General features: G+C 48.7%; 1 protein-coding gene across 1 annotated transcript in view; it reads left to right on the top strand.

The window, feature by feature from the left end:
• Positions 1 to 5,402: 5,402 nt before the first annotated feature.
• TRABD2A (TraB domain containing 2A) overlaps positions 5,403 to 12,607 on the top strand; it is a 54,010-nt gene continuing 46,805 nt past the window's right edge. Inside the window, exon 1 of the mRNA XM_043603833.1 lies at positions 5,403 to 5,599. Coding sequence (XP_043459768.1) covers positions 5,492 to 5,599 — 108 coding nt within the window. The 5' untranslated portion in view covers positions 5,403 to 5,491. The remainder of the gene's footprint in view (positions 5,600 to 12,607) is intronic.

The raw sequence follows: 12,607 nt of genomic DNA, 5'->3' as shown, positions 1-12,607 counted from the left end.
CGGGCACAGGGGAAGAGAGTAAAAACGTGTCAACATAAGGAGAACTTCTCTCCATGCAAGGTCTGATGTAAGACCATTGGAAACAGAAGGGATGGCTTGGGGGCTGGCCAAAGTCGCCCCAAGTAGACAGACAGGTATCAGTGCCAAAAGCCAAAGGCCACCAGGGACACACCTGAAGGTGAATTAGATGGACTCACTGCTCTTTGCAGAGAGGAAGAGCTCATACCTTGGGGCATCTCAGTGAGAAGGTACTGGGAGGGCTTGTTTTACAGTTTGACTCGTTTCCTTAGATGATTTGGGGGAAGGTTCAAGGAAGCAGGGCTTAGCTCTGGGTTGGGTGTTCTGAGGAATTGGGTCTCATTCCGATTGGGCATCTCTATTAACTTGCTCGGGTTACCATAGCAAAATACCACAGACTCGGTGGCTTAGACAACAGAAATTTATTTTCTCGCAGGTCTGGAGGCCTGGAGGTTCAAAATCAAGGTGTCAATGAATGTGTTTTCTCTTGAGCCTCTTTCCTTGGTTGGTAGAGGGCTGCCTTCTTGCTGTGTCCTCACATGTTTGTCCCTCCGTGCCTCAGTGCTCTTGGTGTCCCTGTTGTGTGTCTAAATTTCCTCCTTTTACAGAGACAGCAGTCAGATCAGAGTTGGGCCTATAGTAATAGCCTCTTTTTAACTTAATCACTTCTTTAAAGACCCTATCTCCACATATAGTCACATTATGGGACGCCTGGGTGGTTCAGATGGTTAAGCCTGTCATGATCTCATGGTGTGCGGGTTTGAGCCCCGTGTCGGGCTCCGTGCTGACAGCTCAGAACCTGGAGCCTGCTTCACATTCCGTGTCTCCCTCTCTCTCTGCCCCTCCCCTGCTCATCCTCTATCTCTGTTTCTCAAAAGTGAATAAACCTTAAGAAAAAAACAACAACAAACAGTCACATTCTGAGGTACCAGGGTATGGGCTTCAACATCTGATTTTTTGGGGGAGCCACAATTCAGCCTGTAACGATACATTCAAATATCTTCAAATATCTTGTCTATATGGTAGGGGAAATAATAAAGGCTAAAGTAGGGATTTGTGAAGAAGGAGCAGTCACTCATTAGCCAGGATATGAGGATGTCTGGTCCCTTTTGTGGTTTGGACCAGGTTCATGTTTTGTCTGTGTTGAGACATGATTATGGAGTCATCTGGATTTTGTCTTCATTATAGTCATAGAGTGGCCTTGTCCAATGTTGATCTACTACAAAATTGTTTACGTTCAATGGGAGAACACCACGGCCTGGCTGTGGATAGTGTCAGCTTGTAACAACACCAAGGTGACACCATCGAGCTAGACCACTCCCTGCTGTCAGGGGAGGTTTCTTCTTGCCCGTTATCTAGGTACACACAGTGTACTTGCTAAGCAAAGGCAGCTGTGGGGTAATTGCTACCCTTTCCTGCCAGAAATTCTGGTGCCAATACTGGGTGACCAAGAGAGAGTGGCAAAACTCTGGTCCCCTTTTGGGCAGGCATGGGGCCCGAAGACGTGAAAGTGCAGGAAGTAGGTCTTCTGTTGCTCACTTTGAGCACACCCTCTGATGGTGTAGACTCTGTTGGAATACCTGAGTATTCCTTGGCGCTCTATTTTACTTGGTGTGTTAGTTTTCTTTTCTCCTCTCCTTTCTTTCTTTCTTTCTTTCTTTCTTTCTTGCTTTCTTGCTTTCTTGCTTTCTTGCTTTCTTGCTTTCTTGCTTTCTTTTTTAATGTTTTGTTTATTTTTGAGAGAGCTCCAGCCAGGAGGGGGAGGGGGACAGAGGATCTGAAGCTGGCTCCACGCTGACAGCAGCAAGCCCAATGCGGGGCTCCAACTCACGAACTGTGAGATCATGCCCTGAGCCGAAGTTGGAAGCTCAACCGACTGAGCCACCCAGGCACCCCTGGTGTGTTAGTGTTCTGTTGGCTGTGTGACAAATCACTAACTCAGTGGGTTAGAATAGCGCATGTTTATGATCTCACATTTTCTCTGGGTCAGGAGTTCAGGCTTAACTGGGTCCTTTGCTTAGGGTAACCCCAGACTGCAATCAAGGTGCTGCCCAGGACTGGGCTCCTATCGGAGGTTCTACTGTGGAGGGATCTACTTCTGAAGTCACTCAGGTGCTTGGCAGAATTCATTTCCTCCTGGCCGTAGGACTCGTGACAGCTCATTTCGTCAGAGATGGCAAGGTAGAGACTCTAGCGAGATTGGCAGCACACTACTGTGTAATCGCCTACAACCCATCATCTTTGTCACCTTCCATTGGTTAGAAGCAAGTCACAGGTCCTGCTCGCACTTGGGGAGGGAATTAAACAAAAATGTGAATACCAGGAGGCAGGATCAAGGGATCTACCCTCCACCCCGGGGCTGCCCTGATCATTTTGGGAAATCTGCAGTGTGTTACGTGATTCAGGATTTAGATGGCTGCAGGTCAGTCAGGCCGGCCAGCCAGGCAAGGCAGGTGCGGTGGAAGCCACAGCAAATCCTCTGGGCATCCTGAAAACTTTGTTTTTGAGGGAAGATCTGATTTGGGGGAAAGGACAAAGAGGACTCCAGGGTATGATTTCCTCGGGTGACTGCTATGAAGGGGACAACCTTCACAGATTTGTGTACATTCAGGAATCCATTGTAGGGGCACAAAAGGAAGAACTAAGAATAGGTGGATGTAGGAAGGTTGCCAGGATATCAACTGTACATGAAAGAGAAACAGAAAGAAACAGGGAAAGGTTTAGGAACATCCAGGTCTCCGGCAATGAGCTAAAAGAACAATACCCAAGTGAAGGAGTTGAACTGGATATCGAAACTGTGAGATACCGAACTAGATACCGAAAGGCAGAGAGGAGGCTAGGGGAACATTTAGCATCTCCTTCTTTTTACCTTTTTTTTTTAATGTTTATTTATTTATTTTAAAACTTTTCAATGTTTATTTTTGAGAGGGGGTGCCCATGAGGGGCAGAGAGAGGGAGACACAGAATCCAAAACAGGCTCCAGGCTCTGAGCTCTGAGCTGTCAGCACAGAGCCTGAGGAGGGACTTGAACTCAGGAACCGTGAGATCATGACCCGAGCCAAAGTTGGCCGTGAACCACCTAGGCACTCCAGCATCTCTCTCTTAACCACAAAGTGGAAGCCAGGAAAGCCATCAGCCTAGAAGATAGGTAAGGACCAGGTCATGCTGGCCTGCCTGTCACCAGGTCTGGGGTAGCACTGTGAAGTGATAGGGGCCTCAAGAATGTCTGTACAATGTATAGAGAGTAGATGTGATTTTATTGAATGTTTGGACATTGGGTGTCTTACAGAATAAATTCTACTTAATGATGGGTCTAAGGCAGGCAGCTCCACCTAGAAAAATATTAGACCTGAAGAAAATTGTTCATGCACTAGACATTTCAAGTCCAGTGTATGACCATATCCTGGACCGTAAAACAAGTCCCAATTAATATAAAATGATTGCAGTCATACAGACTGTGTTCTCTGATTGCAGTGGAGCTAGATCAGAAATCAGTAACAAGATGTCTAGGAAAAATCCATAATTTGCAAATTAAGCAATATATTTCTAAACTATCCATGGTCAAAGAAAAAAACAAAACCACCAGAGAAATCAGAAAGTATTCCAAACTGAATGATAATGAAAATACAGCTTTTCAAAAATCTGGGCAATGCAGCTAAAGCAATGCTTAGAGGAAAATTTATAGCTTTAACATGCTTATATTAGAAAAGAAAGGCTTAAAGTCAATGACCTAGTGTCTCACCTTAAGAAGCCAGAAAAAGAAGAGCAAAATAAATCCAAAGTAAGTAGAAGGAAATAATACAGGTTAGAGCAAGCATCAATGGAATAGGAAAGAGAAACGATGAAAGAAAACAAACTCAGTCTCGTTTTATTATTTTTTTTTAATTAAAAAATGTTTATTTTTGAGAGAGAGAGGCAGAGCACGAGCAGGGACGGGCAGAGAGAGAGGGAGACACAGAATTCAAAGCAGGCTCCCGGCTCCCAGCTGTCAGCACAGAGCCCTACGTGGGCTTTTGAACTCCCCAACAGTGAGATCATGACCTGAGCTGAAGTCAGATGCTTAACCGACTGAACCACCTAGGCACCCTTCAGTCTGGTTTTATGACACATTTTCCCTTCCCTCTTCCTCTGGCCCCAGCCGACTGATTGAGACTCCATTTGGAGTAGGGAAAGAGTACAAAGTAGTAGTAAGTTAATTACTTCCTTTAGAGTTCCGGGTGCTTTCATCTCACACCTGGAGAGAGCATTTTTGCCAGTAGGCGGCAGCATTGGCAACCTGAAAACCCGGACAGGTTGCGCTGCTGGTCGGCTTGTGGTCCAAGGCTCGCTGACGAGCTGAACGGGTGTCGTTTGGAGACAGGAGAGTCAACTCCGGAAAGCATACCCCCACTGAAACTTAGAACAGGAAAAAATCTAGCGATGTCACAAAAACACCCGAAGCCTAAACGTCTGTGAAGCCTAAACTTCCACCGGAGTCTCAAAATGGACAGGGACTGAACAATTAAGAACCCCTGCTACACCACTCAGTGATCACGCTGCAGTCTGGGCTGTACCTAAAGGTTGGTAAAGTGCACTCAGGGCTTGGATGGGAGGTGGCAGAGGCTGGGCACAGTGGCTGAGCTAGTGGCTTTGATAATTTTTTCTTCCTGAAGACTCAATGCTGTGAATAAGGCTTTAGGGGCAGAAAGGGAACAAGTCCGTTTTGCAGGCCTCCTATGTGTACCAAACAAGATGCTTTCCATAAATGTCCTCACTTAACCTTTGAAGGAGTCCTTTGAGTTTGGTGTTCACATCCTTAATATTATTCCCCAACCCCCTTAAGACGACACCTAATGGAGTGCTGGCTTTTGTGGTCCCGGATTTTAAGTGTATGCACACACAGACTATTCCCCTCTTTTAACAGACAAAACTTGTAGGCGATTTCTTTTGTTTAAATGAGCTTTCCTTTGAAAAATAGCCTGTCATTTGTTTCTTTGGTCTGTCTCTTGCAATCAAGAGCCACTCTCAGAACTGGCAGCATAAATACAGAGGTAAGGGTAGGAGCCAATGGGATCTGGGGGGAGGTTGGAAGACAGTGCTGGGACTTCACTTTCCCGTTCTGGCCGGCTCACGAGGTGGCCTGCGGCCCCGCCAGGGTTTGGGCGGGAGAAGCCTGGCCCCGGCTCCCGAGGCTGTCTCCGCGCGGGGCGGAGGGGCGGCGGGGTGGGGGGTGGGAGGTCAGGGCCCGGCCCCACGTGGCCGCCGCCGCCGCCCGCTCCCGGAGCCCCGCCCGGAGGCGGCCGCGCGAACTGCAGACGGAGCAGGCGAGAGGCGCGAGGCTGCCGGCGGGCGCCCCCGGTCCCCCGAGCCCCGAGCGCCATGGTGGGCGCGCGGCTAGTCCGCAACTCCGCGGCCGCCGGCTAACGGGCGGGGCGGCCACCGCTGCCTCACTCTGTCCCTCCGCGTGCGGGGCCTCCGAGCCGCCGTGGGGAGGATGAGTCCCTGGGGCTGGTTCCTGCTGCAGACCCTCTGCCTCCTGCCCACGGGCGCAGCCCCGCGGCGCGGCGCGCCTGCCTCAGCCAACTGCGAGCTCAAGCCCCAGGTAGGGCGCGCGTCGGGCGCGGGCGAGGCGGCTTCCCTGCACCTCCCCATGGGTGGTTACCTTCCCAAGCCTGCGAAGCACCGAGCCCTCGGGTCCCGAGCCACCTCCCCCGTCTGCGCCTTTTTGCTGGCGCGTCCCGCCGCACCCCGGGGTCCCCTCTCTGGAGGGGGCGCAGTCCCTCGGCCGCGTGAGACCCTGTCCCCAGCTCTCGCCATTGGTCAGTGCAGCCAAAGGGAGTCCCGGCGGGGTGTCCCGGGTCTCTCCAGCCTGCTTCGCGGGCGTTCGGCGTTCGGGGACCTTGGGTGGATGAGTCCGCTAAGACCGAGCGGTGCAGGAGGGACTTTGGCACATTTACTTTGCAAGTTTGTTCTGCCTTCTCATCCTTAGCGTTTAATTTCTCCTGCTCTTACCGAAATGGTAAGAGCGCCCTGCAGCTGCTTGCTTTAACCTTCGTAGAGTCAGTGCCTGAGTTAGAAGGGATTGGGGGGAGCTGAAGCCATCCCCCTTGTTTTTACCGATCTGGGAAATTGAGGCTGAGAGAGGGACATTTGTGCCCCAGGTCACAGAGCGCATTCGCGAAGTAGCCACATCTGACAGCCTCGCGTTCACTCACGGGCGCTTCCTTAGACATTCTCAGGGGCGTTTTGCAGGTGAGCGGAACCCAGCCGAGGGAGTCCCAGTGACCTGCCCCGGTCAACCTCACCCTATGGGAGCAGAAGCCGAGCAGAAATCGGACAGGTCTAGCGTCTGCGAGCCTGGCCCTCTTTCGAGACCAAGGTTTTCTTCTCCTGATCGGTTTTCTTATGCTCGAAATTTTCTGTCGTTCTGAAGTTCTTTTTCTGAGCTCCGTGGCGGTTGAATTTTGTGAGTTTGTATTGGTGGGTCTGATTGCTGGGTCCCCGGAGCCGGGGAGGTGATCCTAGACCCGTCCTTCGGGTGGTCTGTGCGCCCTCGGACACCAGGGTCGCCCCACCTTCGGTGACACCTGCGCAGCATCCGGGGCTGTGTCACCTCTGGCTAGTGGTAATTTTATTCATCGTCCTAACCACAGGAAAGGAGAGGGTGACCTAATTGAGGCTTCCTGGTGCAGGGGGCTGACCGGGGAGCCACACTGATTTCCTTAAGGCATCCATCCTTCCCAGCTTTCCCTCGGCAAGCAGGAGGCGTGGTGGCTGGAGAGGGACGTCGGCACCAGGGAGAGTTTCCAACTCTTGCGTTGTGGCAGCGGCGCTCGTGTTATACAAAGCAGAAAGCCATCCTTTCCTATGAAAGCAAACGTTTTTCACTTTTACAAAATCCACTCCAAATTGTAGTGGGATGAGTGAGTCGTGATAAAGTCTCTTTTTCTCTTGACTCTTGAACTTGTCCTCATGGCCTTTTTATTCTCTGTTCTCCAACTTTTTGGTCTCAGCACCCCTCCACGTTTTAAAAAAGTACTAAGGACTCCAAAGAGCCCTTTATGTATGTGGGTTGACGGACACATCAGTGAGACACAGGAATACATAAGCACACGTGCCATTAACAGTCACAGCAGTGACGTTGGACACACCTGTAGCCTCTAGAAAATTCTATGTGCACACCTGTGAGAGAATGACAGCGAGAGAGGAAAATACCTTATTATTATGATTTAAAAAGTTCTGACTTTACAGACTGCTTTGAAGGGCTTTGCGGACACCTACAGGTCCCAGGACCACATTTTGAAAATCTCTGAACTATTCTGGGAGCAAGCAGTGTTATCCGGTGCCAAGGTCAGGTCAGTCAGTGGCAGGGCCGTATGCTTGACCTGTGCTCTGGAGAGGGCACTGTGGGTGGGTGCCCCAGGAGGTTGTGGTCTTGAGATCGTAGAGTAAAGCTCTGGAATCCAGCCTCTAACCCACTAGGTAGCATTTTGTGTCCTGAGAGCTGGTTTCAACTTTCGTTAATCATTATAGAGAGATCTTCCACACTGGCCTGTAACATGCTTCTTCCCATACTTCCACCTGATCTTTGCTCAAATTCTTTCACAGAGACCCTTCCTGATTATCTATGAATGATTATGTCAAACCCCTGACCCACCTGCCCTCTTACCTGCCTTTCCTGCTTTATTTCTCATTGTAGCACTCAACTGATAAAAATGTGTTTGCTGCGGCTCCCCGAGCCCCTGTAATCTTCATCGGGGTTGGAATTTTTGTCTGTTTGTTTTGCTGCTGCATCCCCAGTGCTTAGAAGAGTGCCTGGCCACCGTAGACGCTCAATAAATATTTCTCAGATGAAAAGTGTCACCTGGAGCCAACTGACTCACTTTGGTATCCATTCTAGCTGGTCTGCTGAAGTGTACTTTAGGAAAAGTGCCATTACCACAGGTCGCGGGAGGCTGGGACGGGAGGAGCTAGCTCAGGGGTGCAGCCCTAAGGGACTTAGCCCACGTGACATAAGTTGTCACTGTGCTCCTTTGTTTCACTGCATGGATTACAGATGTGTGTGTTAAAATCTCCAGTGATTCGGGGCACCTGGGTGGCTCAGTCGGTTAAGCGGCCGACCTCGGCTCAGGTCATGATCTCGCGGTCCATGAGTTCGAGCCCCGTGTCGGGCTCTGTGCTGACAGCTCAGAGCCTGGAGCCTGTTTCAGATTCTGTGTCTCCCTCCCTCTCTGCCCCTCCTCTGTTCATGCTCTGTCTCTCTCTGTCTCAAAAATAAATAAATGTTAAAAAAAATTAAAAAAAAAATCTCCAGTGAGTCAACGGACAGAACTTGTAGCTTCTTGTGTCTGTCATCCATGGCCACCCATGCCTTTTTCTTTTAGGTTTAGAAGGGACATGTTGATAGTGTTTTTATTCTATTGAATCATAGTGTTAAATCACATGGCTTCATCCATCTGGTAGCACATGGTGGCCACAATTATGTTGAAATGAGGTAGTGGAACAATTTTGTTCTTTTTCTGTTGTGGAGACAAGACAGCCCTACCCCTGAGGGTGTCAGTATAAGGGGGACCAGGGCAGGGGCACCCATATGACCGGTGCGGCGGCCTGGGGGCTGGTGGGCAAAGGCAATGTGAGAGCTCCTTGGCCGTAAGCCCTGAAGTCTTTTCTTTGAGCTTGTGTTCTACCCAAGGCCTGCCTGGTAGGGCACTGTCAGTGGTCGTCGGGGATGGTTGCTGGTGCAGAATGGGAGAGACAGTGTCTACTTGGTCAGAACAGAACTCTATTTGTTGAGGGAGCTATACAAGATGAGGAGCATTTCCTTCAGAACACTTTAAAACCCCTGGCTTGAAAAAGTGGAAAAGTCCCTCCCCCCCCCGCCCCCCGCCCATATGTTACTTTGAAAAGACAGTATGGGGAAAGGTGGCAGTCTGAGGATTTAAAAACGTTGGTGTGGATCTATTTGGGCAGGTCCTGAGGCTAGGGAAGGGGAGCTGGACAGAGCCTCTGTAGATTCCGAGTCAGGGAGCACTCCTGTGCAGCTGTGCACCTACTAGGGTATTCATGGAGAAAGAAACTAGGAGACCAAGTAAAGTGTATTGCATGTTAAGGTCACATAATGTGATGTTTCAGACCCAGGGCTCAGGACCCAGTCTGCCTGGCTTCAAATCCACTTAGCCACTGCGGGACCTTGGGTATCATCATAAACCTCTCAAGGGCTTAGTTTCTGCACGTGGCAACGGCTAGCATCTTAATTAGTTGAGTATCTTCTTAGTGCCTTTCTTCCCATTTGCTCCTGAATGGGCAGGCTTTCGTCCCCACCATGCCACTAAATTGTTCTTGCTTCGGCCCCAGTGTCTTCAGTGTTGTTCCATCCAGAGACCAGTTCTCAAAGCCTTGACTCATTTGGCTTATCACCCACACTGAACCCCTTGCTTACATTGTCCCCTTGAAGCACTGTCTTTGGTTGGCTTCCTACTCTTGATTTGCCAGCGACCTCAATGACCACATCTCTCATTCTCTTTTGCTGGCTGCTCTTCTTTCCCTTGACTTCGCAAGGTTAGATTATTTCTAGACCTTTTCCCTCCTAAATTACACTGGGCTCCTTGGAGATCTCATTCAGTCCCATGGCTTTAAATAACACATCTAAATGGTGACAGTACCTTGTTTTTAACCTCTGGCACAGGCCTCTCCCAAAGTCCAGATTCATGCATCCGTCTACCAGCTCGACCACCCCACTTGGTTGTCTGCTTCACGTCTTGACTCAGCAGAGCCCAAGCCAGACTTCCAACCTTCCCCTCTGATCCCATTTCATCTGCTCTCTCCTCTATCTTGGTTGATGGCAACTTTGTCCTTTGAATTAACCAACTCATCAGCAAGTCCCATTAGCTCTAGCTTCCAGACTATATCCAGAACATGATCACATCTCAGTTCTATCACAACCGCTGTGTTCTCATGCTTGGATTGTTTTGGTAACTTCCTGACTGACTTTCTTTCATTTGCCCTCATCCCTCTCTAGTCTGTTCATCACGGTCGCCAGGGTGACCCTGTTCAGGATCAGCTCACACTGCCCCTCTCACAAACACCTGCCCTAGCTCTGGTGTGGCCTGGCCTTGCTCACCACTCTGACCTCTCCTCCTGCTTTCCTTTTCCTTCATCCTGCTGCAGTTCTGATGATGTCCTCGCTAACACCTTTCTGCTTCAGGGCCTTTGCACTGCTGTTCCCTCCCCTTGGAGGGAAGGCTCTTCTCTAGATAGATATCCCCCTGATTTGCACTCTTACCTCTTTCACAGCAAGATAAATCTCCTACCAGATGTTCAGTGATTTTGTTTATTTATTGAGAGAGAGAGACAGAGAAAGAGAGAGAGAGAGAGAGAGAGAGAGAGAGAGAGAGAAAGCATGCACATGAGCGCGAGAGGGGCAGAGAAAGAGGGAGAGAGAGAATCCCAAGCAGGCTCCATGCTGTTAGCACAGAGCCCGATGTGGGGCTCGAACTCACGAAACCATGAGACCATGACCTGAGCTGAAAGCAAGCATTGGAGGCGTAACTGACTGAGTCGCCCAGGTGCCCCCATTCAGTGATTTTCTGATCACCGTATTTAAGACTGAATATCTCCTCCTCCAGTACTCCCTGCTCATGTTCTCCACAACAGATATCATGGACATGCCCGAGGTGGGTACCTGTTTTTCACTCACCGTTGTATTTCTAGTGCCCTAGAATGCCCCAGTGCCTCATGCCTGCAACAGTGGCTGGCATGTATAAGCACAGCCTAAAGAATTGTGGAACGTGTGCACGTTGAACGCATGTCGTAGGAGCATTCATATGCAATGCTTAGATCGTCTCTGGCGCACAGTGAATATGTGATAACAGCCGCTGTTCTTAGTGTCCTTACTGTTATTACATGGCTGGATGCTAGCACCTGAGTCTTGTTTGTTTGCTTTTAATTTTTTTAATGTTTATTTATTTATTAAAAAATTTTTTGACATTTATTTATTATTGAGAGACAGAAAGAGACAGAGCATGAGCATGGGAGGGGCAGAGAGAGAGGGAAGCACAGAATTGGAAGCAGGCTCCAGGCTCTGAGGTGTTAGCACAGAGCCTGACGCGGGACTCGAACTCACGGACCGCGAGATCATGACCTGAGCCAAAGTCAGCCGCTTAACCGACTGAGCCACCCAGACACCCCTGTTTGTTTTTTAAATATGAGCTGTTTTCAGCAAAAAGATCATACAGCAACTCTATTTCTAGACTAATACTAATTGAAAAGGCAGAAATAAATAAATAAATAAAAATGGATACATATAGTTGAATAGATTTTGTTTAAAGAGAAGTGTAGGTATTTTGAGGTAGGATGAGACTTTAGGGAGACTAAAGGCAGTGGGTAAAAACAAAGCAAAACCAAACCAAAATGAAACCACGCCTTCCACTCTGCCTACCCCCCAATCTCAGCCGTGATCTTGCAGTATGGACTGGATTTTCCTGGGAATATATTTATTTAATATCAAAAGCTCCTAGCAGATGAAAATGAGTTAGGTGTCCGTGGTTTTAATAATAACATTTTAGCTCTTGACTGTGTCTCCTGGTTGGAAAGTGGGTATACGTCCTTTGGGAGGCACTGTAACTTGTGTGAGCAGATCCATTGTATAGGTTTGTGATGCCCAGACATATCACCATTCAGGGCCCTTCAGTTATCGTTTCTTCCCAATAAAGTGAACAAATAAACCAAACTCCAAACTAAACCTCTACCTGGAAGGCTGCCTCTACCAAACCAGTTACACTTATAGGTAATTATTTTGTTATCAATGTTTTTTTATTTGAGAGAGAGAGAGAGAGTGAGTGAGCACAAGCCAGGGAGAGGGGCAGAGGGAGAGAGAGAGGGAGAAGCAGGTTTCACATTCAGCTCATAGCCCAATGTGGGGCTCAATACAGGGCTCGACTTCGGGCTTGATCCTACAACCCTGGGATTGTGACCTGAGCTGAAATCAAGAGTTGGATGTTCAGCCAACTGAGCCACCCAGGTGCCCTTTGTTACCCATTTTATTTATTTATTTATTTATTTATTTATTTATTTATTTATTTTATTATTTAAAAAAAATTTTTTTAACGTTTATTTATTTTTGAGACAGAGAGAGACAGAGCATGAACGGGGGAGGGGCAGAGAGAGAGGAAGACACAGAATCGGAAGCAGGCTCCAGGCTCTGAGCCATCAGCCCAGAGCCCGATGCGGGGCTCGAACTCATGGAGCGTGAGATCATGACCTGAGCTGAAGTCGGACACTTAACCGACTGAGCCACCCAGGCGCCCCCTTTGTTACCCATTTTAAATGAACCAAAGCCATAACTGTCAGTCTCGGCTTTTGATTAGCATCTAGTTAACCAGTGTTTTTCTACTGGTTTGATGTAATTCTAACAGTGAGACCCTGGACTGCTTAATTAGTTTTGGCAGCCATTGTTTTAGATGTAGAGTTTCCATTTGGCTTTTTGATGTGCTTAAATAACCCTGGGACATTCGTTACTCCATAAGCAGATGCTTGAGGGTTGGCTGGAGACCCTGGACACGATTCCTCTCCTAATATTGATTCAATCATTAATAGGTATTAGAAATACATT

Source organism: Prionailurus bengalensis, chromosome A3, assembly GCF_016509475.1.
Source record: "Prionailurus bengalensis isolate Pbe53 chromosome A3, Fcat_Pben_1.1_paternal_pri, whole genome shotgun sequence".
NCBI classification, from domain to species: domain Eukaryota; kingdom Metazoa; phylum Chordata; class Mammalia; order Carnivora; family Felidae; genus Prionailurus; species Prionailurus bengalensis.
The sequence above is the reverse complement of the archived record's forward strand: the minus strand, read 5'-3'. Positions and strand labels throughout refer to the sequence as shown.